Here is a 16,129-nt window from a genome sequence, read left to right as displayed (position 1 = left end):
CTAAGGCCTTGATGTCACACGTCATCCCAGCTTATCCTAAATTTCCAGCGTGGCTGAAGTTTGGCAAACAGGACATCCATGGCATAACTATCAAATTCTCATTTCAGAAGATAGATAGCTATATTTATATGCAGCCTGAGAATGTATGTTGTCATGATGATCCTATAGGAAGGTCAGCAAGTGAGGTGGGTCAGGTTATACTAATATATACTATTCTATCTGTACTACTGCATTCTCACTCTTGTCTATCAGGTTGATCTCCAAAGAACTTTGATCCGTTGCTAAAGACGACCTGGCTCCACTACTGGTGAGTCCATCTTAGTAACATGTGGGTTCCTTATGGGTGTCCCAGTTTCCTCTCACAGTCCACATTAAACACAATCAAAAGTTTGAGGATGTTGTTCACAGCCTACAGGCTTCATGTTGAAATCAGCCCAAAATTTCTGTCATTAGATTTACAACGCTCCCACAGAAGCAATGACAGTAAGCATACTCCCATCACCCAAGCCCTCACCCTGCCACACACGGTGCACCTGCAAACAGCCAAAGGTGTAACACGGATGAAGACAAAGTTGATGCTGCAGCACTGCTTGGCAAACCTCCTGACCGCGTATCAAAGCCATCCTCCTTCTGTTACAGAACTAACACCTGCCGGGCTGTTCCTGAAGCGTGAGATTCGCACCTGCTTGACCATGTTGAGGCTAATTTTGGAACAAGCAGAGGAAGCCAGACAAGTCCAAGAGAAGGCTGACCACAAAAAGCCACCCACCCTAGAGAGAGTTACATTGCCAAGAATTGACAATGCTTGGTTGGAAAAACTGGACCGCGGAAAGTGCTAAATGGAAGAAGAGTGTAGTGGTACATTTCAAAGGTTATTCAATCAAAATTATTTGAGCACTCCTTGCTAATTTTATCTGTATAATTACAGGAACTGAGAAAATATTAACTTTGGCTCTGGAATTATTAGAGTTCTTTAAGTCTGGAGAAGAAGGCCACAGGAATGTCATAGAGAAACATGCAATGATGATCTGAATGTGTGTGGCAAGCACAGCACAGGCATGTTCCATTTTCATGAAGAACAGTGGCTGCTTTGAGGCACTGCTAGTGCTACAGTGGATATGTTACATTACATAGCAGCGGGAAATAAATTTAATTTTTGAACAGTTGGCATTGAACTGGAAGACTATAATACAGTTTTTACATCAAATGTATCAATCACAGAGTTTCTAAAATGGGAGCGATTCTTTAACCAACTAAAATAGATACAAAACGTTTTATTGCTCTGCTGGTTACTGTCACCCAGAACAGAATGGGAAAGGTAAAAATTACACTGGAGGCACTTTCTGAATTGCCAGTGGGGTGAAAGGGAAAGTGAGAACAGATGTGATCGGAGCCGCTTGGAGGAAAGGAAAACCACAGGACTGCAAATTTAGAAAGCCTGTTCAGTGTCTCTCTCACCCACAGCAAGCACAGGAGAGAGGCACTGCAGGGCTGCTCTCTGTGTGTGATCAGGCAAGAGTGGAATTCATTCAGACCTGCCCACAGTGTCTGTGATCCTGACTCCTGGGGTAAATGAGTGTGAGGGGACAGGCAACAGACTACAAAAGAGCTGGTTATGTTGATCGCAAAATGCTGATTTACGACCTTCAAATTTATGGTAAAGTTAATGTACTGTAATTGAGCACCCTGGTTTATAACAAATGCTCTTGACCTTTGTATTAAGTACACACTATACTGGACCTGCAGGGTTTATCAAGCCAGTTTTGGCATCTGCAGAAGTACTCCAGCTGACAAATTTAAGAACACTAATGAATTCATATCCTCCACATTTGAATGGAGTTAATATACAGTAATCATACATACGTACAGTAGTATCTAAATTATTAGATACTGTAAGTAGAATCCAATAATACTAACACTACTACTGATAATAAAACTACTGTCATTAACGCTACTGTTACTACTATTAATAATATTATGTGTATTTGTTAACACTTACAAAATCATGAAAGTCTTACATATTTCACATGAAATAAATACACAGCACTGAAATGCATTCTCTCATGCACAGAACATGGGGGATGTACAGCAATGTGAAATCTTTGTCGATATTCAGTATCGTCCTTAATTCCTGCAGTAAGGAAAACCAAACAAATTAAGGTGGAATGGGGCTGGGTGAGAATACGGTCTACTGATATATATATACCTGTAAATACTAACTCGGGGTTAGCTTCTAATCTGCTGTATTTTTGCGAAATCATCTTAGGTATAAAGTCGCTACACACCTGCAGCACTCCTGAAACTGCTGCCACTGCTATTTCATTACTGTAAGTGGCAGATTTTCCGGCCATGGTTCACTTGTAAGGCAAAATAATTGGGTTAAATGTGTTCCTTGGGTAGTCTAACAAGGATAGTTGCCATGTACAGCATCAAACTCCACATGAAGTACCTACATTAATTGCTTACTTATAATCTCACCTCACACCCTATACTTGTTGCTGCTACTCTTACTGGCTGGATAATAGAACAAATCAGTACATTTTGCTTTCAGAAGAGCCTGGTATATCTGCACATCTGGGCATGTGACAGCAGGCGGCAAGACTCTTTTCATGGGAGATGTGCCACAGCACCAGCAGGCTGTAGCAATCCCTAGAGGTAAATGACCTGGTGGAATCTCTGATAAGCTCTCTGAGATAAACCCTTAATCTAACACCTGAAGAGGGTTTTCTGTTTATTGTCCTTTTCTTCTGATTCATTCATGCTTTTCTGGTTTCAGGGTTGGCAAAGGAGGAAACTAGCCCCACACTTTGCAGAGCTTGGCTGCATCCTACAGCAGGCAGTGTCCACAAAGCCACATGCTCACAGAGAGGAGTAAAGGACTACGTCATCCCCCAGCTGACAAAGCCAGAGAGCAAGCACAAGATCTTTACTAAACGCACATGGCTCAGAGTCATGGAAAAAAGACGTCTGTTCACTCCACAGTAATTATTGTACTTGTGTGTTCTTTACGTCTTACAGCAGTGTTGTGAACTATAGTGAAATACTGATTTTTAAGATTTCACAGTGCAGTATTTCTCCTGGCAATGTGTCAAACAGCGAATGACTCTGCAGGTAGGAGTGCCAGGAAGACCATGTCTTTGCATCTCCTTCTGTCCAGAGAGGGAGCCATAGTCTTGGCCAGATAGCTGGATCTGAAAACAATCTATTGAAAGCACTTTAAAGGTAAAACTCCCCCCCACCTCCACCAATGTGCAGCACCACCTGGATGATGCAAAGTGCACCAGTACGCTCCCCACACATCAATGGGGAGAAGAACAAAATGATTATCAGGACAACAAAGGTGGTAAAGGTGGTAAAGGCAATTCCAAATTGGACGGGTATAAAAAAAGCTGTTCAATAGTTTACACTATTATAGTTTTAATATTTACTGCAGAAACAGAACTTCCTGTAGCTGATGGTTTACAGTATGTATGGACAACAACAGTACTACAGTTTTCACTCTCCCATGAAAGCCTTTTATTTTTTCTGCATTATCAGAAACTAGAGTTCACAGACTATGCTAAGTGAAATAGTTTCTGGTTTTAGGGGACTGTAAAGAAATATATTTAAGATATTTAAATATATTTAATTCAAGAAAATGTTTGCACACTTGTCATATGTATAGTACAGTACAATTTAAGAACAAATATCTTCTGAGATTATTTAGAACAACCTGAAACACAGTGCTATGTCCCTCTCTAGACTTTAATGGATAATACATTTAATTAAAACAGAAGCATGTAATTAGCACAGTATCTTTGTTGTAAGATGCAGTGCTTTAGCTCTGATAAACACTTTTGTATGCAAAGTATGCAAACATTTAATCATTGTGTATATGCATTACAGTCCTCATTTAATCATTCAAAACTCATTTACTCACAATGCATATTATTTTGGCATATTGAGATTTTTTTCTACATTTTTTGGAGATGTGCATTTTTAGTCTTTGTGGACTCTCTGCAGCATGACTAATACATTTATTCTGTAAATGTATCTGCAACATTTAAAAGTGTCCTTCCAAAGCTGCTCTTATTGTTTACGTTTAAATGGTAATTCTTAAGATTTTTTAAAAGGAAAACTAAAGATCTTACATTTGCAGAAGAACGTCACTAGTTCAGTCCTAGATAATGTCAACAGACGGGTTTAAATAAACAGGAGTCCAGGAACAATGGCCCACAATTTGCAGAACCCCAATGGGTTAGGGTGTGCATTAATTAGGCAGTCAGAATCCTCTCCCCATTTTGCTCATCTGCTCTTGTGACATACTGTAACATTATCATCGGAGACACACTACTCCTCGAATCGGTTCTGACTCTTCTTTTAGGTCCTGTTCAGCAGGTAGTATGTCAAAAACTGAATGCCTCTTCCAGATCTTGATTGCAAATTCGTTGGATAATACACTATATACCGTTCTGTATACGGTTAGAAAATCTAAAGACAAGATGGAAGCTGCAGCAAAAACCATAAGCACAAGAGATCGCTGTACGCACACTGCAAATTGAAAATAGCACTGCTTAACTTAAAAAAAGACTCCTACACAAAGAATTTCAATTTAGAAACATGAGATGAAATATTTTTTAAGCATCACTCTCAATTTGAAGTGCATGAAAATGCACTTGTTTCTCAGCCCTAAGGCCATTTCCAGACAGAGAAAATGTCCCATCTTTGTGACTTCATTATAACAAGCAAAGCTTTCACTTTTGTGATCTTCAGAAAAACCCACAAGGGCAAGTCAGAAAGAAATGTTCTTTAAATGCACAATCATGACATTAAAGCAACTTCCTATTGCTAAATAGTGACTAGGAAATACTTAAAGTACACTTATAAAATGTGACATTGCTACATCTGCTAAAAAACTCTACAATCCATTACAAAATGTTAAATAGGGGGACATCTTGTGCCAGCAACTGTATGTTCATGAAAAGGACAATAGGAGTGTGAAACAAAAGTGACTACAATTGTTTGATGTGAATATAAGTAAAAATGGGAACTAAACATAGCAGCAAGAACCCATTCAATTCCAAGAAGAGCAGCTCATTTCAGTGTCCTGTTAAGTTTTATGACAGCAAAGACATTACAAATCTATCCTTTTTCCATTTATTTTTGAATTACATTCAATTTCACATTGCATGCTCCTAAAATGTGATTTTTACTAAAATAGAAAAAGCTATTTCCACAGAGTAGAAATGAAATGCAGTTTAAACACATATATTGTAGAAATTAATGCAAAAACAGAAGAACGTATCCCCCATCTAAAATGGAAGAAATAATAGATGCTGATATGTTTATCTACCAATATCGCCTCTGTTTGTTTGGCTTTAATGTTAGGCACTTTCACCTTCAATTTTAGGTTTTAGGTTTGGATTTGCCAAAATTGATTGATACTGTATATTCTACAACCTTCAGATTTATTTATTTTTTTGTTTTTAGCTTCTTATTGTGAAATACAACACAATGGTGTTGCAGTAAAGCAGAAATGAGGTTTGTGCTGAGTACAGGAATATGCAATCACTTTGCTGTAAAAACTGGAACATGTTTTAAAATACATTATGACATTTCCTTCAAAAATCTATTAGCATGCGGGTTTTACCTATTTAAATCAAATTTAGAAACAAAAACATCCCATACCTGACTGCTTGGTAGTTTTTACTGTGGAAAACAATAAAACAGTAAATATTCTACCTGCTTTGAATTTGAATTCTGAAAATATACCAGTCGATGTGAAAATAGTAGCAATAGAAAACAAGTTTTAAAACTGCTGATGAGTGTTTAATGTGCTGTTCTTTATCAGAACATGTTGATTTAAAAACGGAAGTTGTAAGAATTGCTTGCATCATCACTGCATTCTTTTCAACAAATTTAAGATCACCCACTGTTTATAGTGTGATAAAACGCCTGACAAAAATCATATTCAAATATTAACTAGCTTATAATGCATTTTTACTGCCGAATGATACCTTTTGTATTTTGTTGACTTTTGTTGTCATAACTTTAAAACAGAAAGCAAACATGAGACTGTTTCCTAAACAAACTGTGCAAGTAACAGACTGACAAACTGACTTTGAGAGCCAAGTGACCCAACTCCTCTGCAAATAACTGCTCAGAACAGAAACAAGAAATAACTAACCCAACACCAAAATATCCATCCAATTTCTAACTGCTTCATCCAGTTCAAGGTTGCAGGGGAGTCAGAGCTTACAGTATACACCCAAGTATACCAAAACCAAATAAATGTATCACAGTATAGTTCCCAAGTGGCTCCAAGTCAACTGGATTCGCGAGAGACAGAATGCAACTTTTTTATTCTTTAAGTTGTAACATGTTGATGTGTAAACTGAGCTGACTTGAAACATGTTGATTATTCTCCTATAGACTGCCTAGGAATCAACCAATTAGATGATGCTGCACTTGATCAATGCAGCTAAATGCTACTTCTTGCTTAGAGCCGGTGATGTTTTAATGAACACACAGCAAAAGCAAACTTTTCTCATCGGTAACTGCAAAATAACAATAATGAAATAAAATGGGCAAACACAAAGCAATTGTCATTTGTATTTTTATTTCATACAACATTGCTGTATTTTAACAATGTATAGTGATGTCAATTATGCAACAATGCCCAGCCAGCAAGTAATTAATTTTCAGCTTATGTTAATTATTATGCAATCTAGAGTCAAGAAGTTTGAGACCAATCTGGGAGTGTCTGGGTGATCTGAGACTGGCTGGGCAGTAATATACAGTAATATGGCCTGGAGAGGAAGACTATCCACATTTAGCAAAGCATGATTTTGACAGGTTGTGAGGAAGGCTCCCGGTTATGGAGGCTGTTTTCTTGTGGGTGTCACGAACCATAGCTGTCAATTGGTGTACATCTCAGCAACAAGACAGAGAGAAACTAGGCAAGGGACAAACTCTAGAACAGGGAACGGAATAACTGCCTACATTATTTTAAATTGAGCTGTAGCTGTCTTATTTCTGAATTTTATTTAATATTCAACATATGTGAAGTACAATATCTCCAGATATTTGCTTTATTTTAAACAAGGCCCCCTGCCCTCCCCCCTGCCATGTCCCAGCAGAGGCATCTGTGTAAGGAGTTTGCCCAGAGTGAGACACAGCCACACAAGTCCTGTACTGTGCAGAGCCCCAGAAACGGACTGAAGAGAGTAAAAGAAAGAGCAAAAGACACAGCTTTCTGTCACGCAGATCTCTGCTGCTGAAGGGATAGTAGTCTGGCCCGCAGGCACCACCGCCACACACTGCAACAGAAAAACACTCGAGAGCGCACCGTTAGACAGCCCTTGTGATGCAGTCGTTTGTACGCCACATGAAGAATTACGCTTCGCAGCCACGGTACAGCAAATGAACCACAACAGCCCAACAGTCAGAGATGCAATTATGTCTTGGATGTGACTACTGTCACATAAACTGTGAATGTGAGCCGTGAAGCCTGTAAGTAAACAGCATACGTGTTTCAAAGATGCTTTGGTTCCTAGCATAGAAATTGCAGTACTGTAGGTTGTGGTACACAGAAATCTGAGGGAAACATCAAAGCATGGCTGAATCGCTATATACTGTACAGTAGTGCCACTCCATCTGGGACTGAGATACAAACAAACAGCTCTCGCAGGTTATTATAAAACTGCCTCTATACTCTCTGTCAGGAATCCACCAATCATGTTTATCTTTAAGCAGTATCTCATAATATCTAATGAATTATCTTTGTATAACGATCAGCATTGTTTTTACTCATATGTATGACAGGTTCCTTGTAAACAATGCTCCAACAGCTTTAAATTTACTTTCTGAACTAAACTAAGATTATACCCTCCACGGTAGAGATAGTGTATAACATTCTGGCAACAGCAGCCTGTACTTAGAAAATTACACAAACTGTACATTCTATACAGTATGCATATACTGTACAATACTGGTAAGTACAACCATGGTGAAAAATATTTAGTGATGGATTTTTCAGCACTAAAAAATGTATTGATCTGGTAAACCATTGTAAATCAAATAATGCTTTAACGTAGAAGAAATTCTTAACAGTGTCCATCTATCAACCATGCAGTATTAAAATACATGTTATTTAAAGGTACAGTAACTAACAAAAGCTGTTTACATCTGCTTTGAATTATGTGTACTGTACATACAGCCATATCACTCTGCAACTCACAGCTGGCAACCCACTGATGCTAAGCAGGTGTGAACCTGGTCAGTACCTGGATGAGAGACCTTGCCCTTACCAATCATGGCCTCCTAATAATCCCCATCTATAAATTGGCTTCATTACTCTGCTCTCCTCCCCACTGATAGCTGAGTGTGGTGAGAGTACCGGCGCACTATGGCTGCCGTCGCATCATCCAGGTGGGGCTGCACACTGGTGGTGGTGGAGGGGATCCCCATTACCTGTAAAGCGCTTTGAGTGTCCAAAAAAGCGCTATATAAGTGTAAGCATTTATTAATTACTATCATTACATACAGTTCTGTATAACTATGGTTCTCAGTCCAACTCAGCATGAATCTTTAAAGATTATTGCTAGCTACATCCAATTTATGAAGCGGCATTGTTTAAGTATTTTGATATCTCCATAATCCAGAAGCCTCGAAGAGTGGTATAAACAGATTAAGTGTATACACTTGTTATACATTAAGTGTCATACATCATTTATTCAGCTTGCAACTACTTAATGTAGCCACTGATGCCGAAAACATGATGGGACTATTCAGTTTGTGAGCATAAATGCTCCAAAATGCATGTCTAACATGACTCCAGTTGCAATCTAGTATTTGTATTTTTATAAAAGTAAAAACTTTCATATAGTATATCAAGATGATTATGTATCCCTCTTTAATTGTGCCGCAGTAAATGGCTACTACTACAAACCTCCAGGTATATACTCTAACAGAGATTATAATAGTTGCGTACCAGTTTTTGGGCTTTCCGTCTTGAGAATCTACTCAAATTCAAAATCATGTTAACTCAGCTACCATGATGCATTGCTGATTTTCCAGGGTCTTCCTTTTAGCACGCAGGCAAGTCATTAAAATGATTGCAGCAAGGGTTTTTCTCAGAAGTGAGGGGAATTTTGAGGATGATTGCACTAGATAGTTGTTCCATTTTCAATCCACTGGATTGGCAGAATATGTGTGGTACCAGTTTAGCTCATTTCATTGAACTGCTTGACCACACTGCCTCATCTCATGTACTGAGACCAAAGCTCATGCACTGTCTAGGCTGGGCCTCTGTTTAAGCTTAGAGACCGGCGCCAAAGAAAAACAATAATATAATTATTATTAATTATTAAGGAGTAATAGTTAATTATATGAAAGAAACAGCTGTATAGAGTAAATTCATTGCAGTATTTTTGATTTTTAAGGCATCTGCTGCAATGCTTGCTACTTTCACTATAGCTGTTAGATCTACAGTATATCATCACCACATTGTGGAACTTTCCTTAATAAATCAAGATCCATTATAATCCCATGTTGTCTGGGTTAGCAAACTACAATATATGAGAAAAATAGATCATTTACCTAAGCATTCTTCAACATGAGCAAAATGCTGAAATGAAGGTAAGAACAACTACAATTCCACTTAAATGTAACTCTATTATAGTATAGTATACTGTATATGTGTACTTACTACTGTAATGTGTCTCTAAAAATCCCATGTTTCACATTCCCATAATGCTAGTGACCACTATTCTTAAAAGACACTTTAACCCTGAAAGGTGTTTCTTTTAACATCATATATAACATGCATTTATCCCTGGATAAGCTTAGAGACTGATACCAAAGAAAAAGTGCTTGAGTTTGGAATTTTGTTCCTGACAATATTAAGGAGTTATAGTTAATTATGTGAAGGAAACTGCTGTATAGAGTAAATACATTGCAGTATATTTGATTCAATAACCTCAAAAAGTGAATAACAAATAAGTATTTGGTTTGTTCCTCCTGGTTTCACAATTCTGGGAAAATTCAGTCCCTGGAGGATCCCTGCATTACTAGTCATCATCTTCAATATTAAATAATTTTCCTAAAAACCTCCCATTTTGACCTTAAAGTAGCAAATGTATTACTAAAATGTAATGTCAAGGATGGCACAGTGACATTTAACTTCCCTGGAGGGAGTCTGAGATATAATTTCCATGCATACCAGATGGTATGGATGTTCTTGGTGCATTTAATACAGAATATTGACAACTTAGTAAAAATGCATACTCACACTCACAAACAAGACAGCAAACAAAAATAAAACCCTGCAGGGTCTCATTGGAAAAGGTGCAAAACAAGAAATCACAGAAAGGAACTATGTAAAGCTGAAGACAGTACAAAGAAGATCTAAGACAATCTCAGGCAACTGTCTTTGATAGGAGGTTAACTGGCAGTCCAAGTGCCCTAGTTAGTCACTGACCTTCTTGGAAGTCAGCGAGAAAATGACTAAGCCTTAAAGTTTTGAAGGATTAGTGAGGCAGTAATGGATATTTTTCTCTATGCTGCTTGTTAAAAAAACAGAGCACAGGAGGAGTGAATAGTGAAAGTGCAGCCTACACAGAAATGTTACTCTGTACACATAGAGGAGCTTTGTTGTTGCTCTGCTTATTTATGGCATGGGTACTGTATAGTACAGTAGGTCATTTTTCACACTGCTCTCTTGTAATACAAGACCATGAACTGCTTTAGTTGATTTCTACACAGTACAAATAACAGCAGCACAGAAACCAAGACATTTTAACACCTCTTCTTCCTGTAGAAAGATGGAGATCACTCTAAAAAGGCTGCATTCTTGAGATTTATGTTAAATTACAGACCCAGCAATGTAGCAGAACTGCCATGTGTCTCATGCTACTTATGTTATCATGTCTGGTGATGAGTTCATCCTTTTGGTTTGTTTTAAAAGAACTCCCAAGTGCTCTGCTTTCTCCTCCGAGAGGCTATGGGGTCCATCCTGACTGGAAATGACAACACAATGTCCAGAAAGGAGTCTGCAACTCCTGAGTCACCACAGTAGGGGTGCAACTTACAGTACGCCATCTCAGCTGTGTGTCCGTGTTTTAGTTTGCTGCTTTGTTTTTTTCCAAATTAACTATTGCAGAGAAAAATCCTGCATTGAGCTCAGGTTTCTAACTACAGTCTATAATGAACAAAATACAAATGAAAAAATCCTTACCAAAGGGAGTAAGGAAACAAGAAAGCACTAGGAAATATATATTTAGCTTATTTACAGCAACAATGTAAATAAGAATTACAGCATACAGACTCAACACTTTGAGCTGAAAGACAATGTGAAATAGCTTTCTACTACTGCTGTTTCTATCTCTCAAGGATCTGACAATGTTGCATGAAAACAACATGTATCCTCCGATGTTATTGTTATCTCTAATCAACACGAACGCTGTCCCTGTTTTTGGAGCTGGGCTCACTATGAGGGTGTCAGCAACAGAGATCACTGCTCCTTGAAGTGTGCAATCAACAAAACAGATAGGGAACTGGACAGCAGTGTCAACACCTTGCACACCAGCTTGGTTTCAGATGCAAACAGGCAGCTCAGGGCAGGTTCAGTACAGCAGGAATGACCTTGAAAGGCCACAGATACACAGATACTCAGGGGTAGGCGACAAGGTTATATACAGCACCTGTTGACTATAAGAGAAAACCTGGAAAACTACAGAATCAGAACAGTATACAGCAATGTATTTTAAAGACTATACTGTAGCAAAAGGATTTCAAAAGAAAAAACATGTGGGATAGTGTGATAGCTGATTATTAATCTTTAAGGTACAGAGATAAATATATACACCTGTACAGAAATGGATGCAGTCTCGAAATTTGGCATCACATACAGAATAGGTTTTCAAACATTAAACACTGGCATACAGCAAGAACCAACCTACTTGAAGACTGATCTAGTCTCAGCAAGTGACATACTGCATGAGAAGAATTATTCGTCTGAGAAAATGTAACAAGTACAGGTGTGAGCCCCTAAAAAGTTTTAAAATCATCTTTAATTTGATCAAGGATTACTTCTTTGAAGTAGAGCAACTCATCAGAGATGTGTCTGTAAGTGGAATTAGATCATCCCACAGCAGTATCTAATTAAAAGAACTCAGCGATATTCTTTCAACTGTAATAAGCTTTTTAATGAGGCTCCATTTTACAGGTAAACTTAATTCCCAGAATTGCTTGCAAATTATGTCAGCTCTCCATACATGATCTTCAAGGCACCTGCTGCAATGCTTGCTACTGTTTTATGAATACTTTTCACTATAGCTGTTAGATCTACTGTACAGTATATCATCACCACATTGTGGAATTTGAAAACTCCTTAATAAATCAAGATCCATCATAATTCCATGTTGTCTGGGTTAGCAAAAATAGAATATTTATGTAAGCATTGTTCAACATGACCAAACTGCTGAAAAGAAGGTAAGAACAATTTAGAAGCAAAAATGTAAGGCTATTGTACAGTGAACAGTACATGTGTACCTACTACTGTAATGTGTATTTAAAAATGCCAAGTTTCACATTCCCACAATGCTGGTGACCCCTGCTCTTTAAAAGGCACTTGAACCCTGAAAGGTGTTTCTGTTAAGATAATATATAACATACATTTTTGCAAATACTTGAGAAAAACAGTCGTAAGGGAACTTTACTGTTGTGAAAATCATTGTGTAAAACATTGTAACTGAGGCTAATATATTTAAGTATACATTACACACAATATTCTATATACTGTACATTTAGGTAGATAAATATACAGTACATCACAGTATAAAACACACTGAAATCCTACCCTCCATACGCTCCAAAAGTGAAGCTTCTCTTCCTCTGTGGCATCCTGGCAGCAGAGAGATTAGTGCAGTCCAAGGGAACTGGCTTTCTGCTAAGTCGGTTAACTCAGCTGGAAAGGGTTACTGAGAAATCAGTGCTGAGTCTGGCTGCCTTCTAAACCTCTCTCTCTCACACACAGGGCTGAGTATGGAAAGTGAGTGCATGTTCCACACTGCCCTCTCTCTTCCAGTCCTGGGGTTTATCTTTGTCAATCCCTCTTTCTCTTTATTAAGGGGGGGGTGGTTGACCGTTTTCCAGTTGCCCTGACAACAAGCACGCTCCCTCCTGACACAAGCTTCCCTTTTTTTTTTTAATATGAATTTGCAAACAACCCAACAAGAGGCTGCAGGCACATGTGTGCCTCTTTCTGTTCCCCATTTTAATAGGCTGTGTAAACGTCTTCAATTCATTTTTGATTAATATGTCTGCATAGTTCCAGAGCAGAATACATGCCACATAATACATCACTGAATATTTAAAAATTGGGGCTATATTATAGATTCATGTCAGTGACATGTCAGGAGAAGCAACAGTGGGCTTGTTTCTTCAGATTGTGTACTGAAACGTGGAATGAATTAGTAAGACTCAAGGTTTAAAGACCCAGCCAAAGAAACAACTAATGTTGTTTGTAATGTAATAAACACAACTAATCTTTTTAATAGTCTTTTTTAACAGGGCATCACAGTGGTTTTTTTAAGTACAGCAACTGCCTCACAGGTCCAGGCGGGTGTCTATCTCCAGCTGGCGGTCTGTGTGGAGTCTGCATGCTCGTGTGTGCATGGGATTTACTGTACACAAGTGCTCTGCTTTCCTCCTTTCTCCCTGAGGCCTGGAGGCTAGATTCAATAGGCTATCCTAAATTATCCCCTTTTCCCTGGTCCCGTGATGACCTAATGTTCCATTCAAGGGAAGAGGAGCCCTGCCCTGTGCTCCATGCTTCTGGAAGCAATTCTCTGAATTGCAGTGTCCCTTGTGGGGATAAGCAGTTTTCTGATAAAGGCTGGAATGTTTTTTATAGCATTTCTTGCTTTAAGTGATGATACAGTATGTTAAATGGCTGATGGTAGTAAACTATACAAAGAAGTTAAACCAAAGTGGAAATTATTATCTAATACCATCTAAGTAAGTTACTAACATTTTCACTCACTTATACAGGTGGGCATTTTACTGGAGCAATCGGAGTGTGAAGCATACAACAGCACTGTCCCACCTGAGATTTGGCTCCATGACTTGCCAGTTACAAGCCGAGACCCTTGACCACTGCTCACTGCAGCACTAATCCAATCACAGTGAGCTTGTGACACAGCAGCTAAATCCACAGGTTCATTGCATTTTATTAAATGGGTGTCACATTTCAACATTTGATTTCTCCAGACTCGTGGTTTAATATACTAACATACAGTATGTACACAAAGATGGTTGTCCAACCAAGGATTTACAGTACTTCGCTCACCAAAGAATCTAAATTCTAATATTTGCGTGACTACTTCTTCTTCAGGTGTGCACATACTGTACTTATCTATGTACAAATGGTTCAGAACAAAAACAAAACACTATCGCAGCATTAGATCAGACAAAAATAGAGAGCAAATGACACCTGTAAAGCACTTTGCAAAAACAGCCCAAGATATCTGAGTGCCTCAGAAAATATCCCTGCTTAACCTTCAATAGTTCACTGAAGGGCCAATACCTTTTAATGGAATATGATACAAATATTGACAGGTTATGTTATTTCTGTGAAGATTTCTTAATTTTTACCATGAAAGAGCATCACATGTTTTATCAGTGAAACAAAAACATTACTGTGGCAGGACTCCAGAATCCCATGCCTGTAATGCCTTTCTTTCAGTTATTCAGGTGTTGGACTTTCTATCACATTCTGCAGTGGGGATGTTCAGATCTCTGATGCCCTCTGCCAACAGACATGGAAGATTAAATGAGGCAGAATTGGTGGAGCCGCATTCTGCTGGACTACAGCCAGGTGGAGAGGCACTCCATCAAACCACAATAACAAAATGACAAACTTTCCCTTCTCCCTCAGCCCCTGCCAGCATAACTCAAGTTTGTCTTCTGTTTCTCAGCAGACAGTAGGGTAAGACTACATTTTCCACAAGGGCATCAGGAGAGCAAGCTGTCTGTAGGGCTGTGCCTTCCATCAGAGACAGAACCAGGATAGAGAGGACACTCCTGTCTAGAGTCCTCACCATGAGCAAAGCAGGAAACCAGCTCTCATGTTCAGCCCCCTCCTTCTGTGGCTATATCAGGACCATAAAAACATTACCACAGTATGTAGCACTGTTTTGAACCTCCTTGAAATCATTGTGTGTAGCATAAAAATCTGAGCAATTACAAGCCAAATAACTTATAGTTCTTCCGACAGCAGGAGATTTTGCAAGACTTGTTGACGACAATCAACCTATTATAAATGAAGCCTACTGAAATATTAAAAAAAGACATCCACACACTCCTAAAACAAAGGATACTGTACATCACAGGGGAACACTGACCTGAGAAGGTTGTTAAGTATATAGCAAGGAGGGACTTGTTATTCACTTGCTCTGCACAGACAAAACTTTAAAGCCATTAAAAAAGAAGCATTCCCAGAACTCACAGCAAATGATCCTTGAGGGAAAGAAAGTGTGTCAGCAACAGTCTTTTTGTTCCTGGAAACAAGTTACCTGATAACATCAGAGGCCTCTCCTGTATGCATTCACTTACAATGAATCTGTAGGGAGCATTACCATGGAGAAGCGCCAGCTCGATGAGATAGGTGTCTGGTTACTGCAGCAGGAAATTTGCACTTAAAAATAAATTACTGTGGGGCAGAGGATGAAGAGTGCAGGCAGAGGTAGTACTGGAAAGCACATTGCTATTACTATTAATTTTAACTTTGTACAGTATATTTAGTTAAGTATTTGGCCTGGCATTCTCCCCCAGTTTGGAAAATCTGAATCTCACTTGTAAGCAAGGGGTGCTGATGATTAATGACAGACCTCTGACCTTGACAATCTGATCAGTAGAAGAATTCTACAGGAGCAAATTTCCACAGGCTCTATGTACTGTAGCGTCATTGTGTATGCTGTTTGGTTAGAATATGCCACTGTGACAAATTCACCTCAGTTTTTTTTTATCTTTGGTCTGTGGATGCACAGAGGACAGTGGTGGACTCTTCATGTCTAACAACTCAAACCAGCTTATTCTTGGTGCAGCAGCACTTAGGTGAATCCTAGTCCTCATAAATCTGAGTAAGGGT

At 38.7% G+C, this 16,129-nt stretch overlaps 1 protein-coding gene across 1 annotated transcript in view; it reads right to left on the bottom strand.

Moving 5' to 3' along the window:
* LOC148817520 (rap1 GTPase-activating protein 1-like) overlaps positions 1 to 13,070 on the bottom strand; it is a 124,901-nt gene extending 111,831 nt beyond the window's left edge. The window contains exon 1 of the mRNA XM_088938233.1: positions 12,839 to 13,070. Coding sequence (XP_088794359.1) covers positions 12,839 to 12,882 — 44 coding nt within the window. The 5' untranslated portion in view covers positions 12,883 to 13,070. The remainder of the gene's footprint in view (positions 1 to 12,838) is intronic.
* Between the last annotated feature and the right edge of the window lie 3,059 nt (positions 13,071 to 16,129).

Source organism: Atractosteus spatula, chromosome 20 (assembly GCF_055471065.1).
Source record: "Atractosteus spatula isolate fAtrSpa1 chromosome 20, fAtrSpa1.hap1, whole genome shotgun sequence".
In the NCBI taxonomy this organism is placed as follows: Eukaryota; Metazoa; Chordata; class Actinopteri; order Semionotiformes; family Lepisosteidae; genus Atractosteus; species Atractosteus spatula.
The sequence above is the reverse complement of the archived record's forward strand: the minus strand, read 5'-3'. Positions and strand labels throughout refer to the sequence as shown.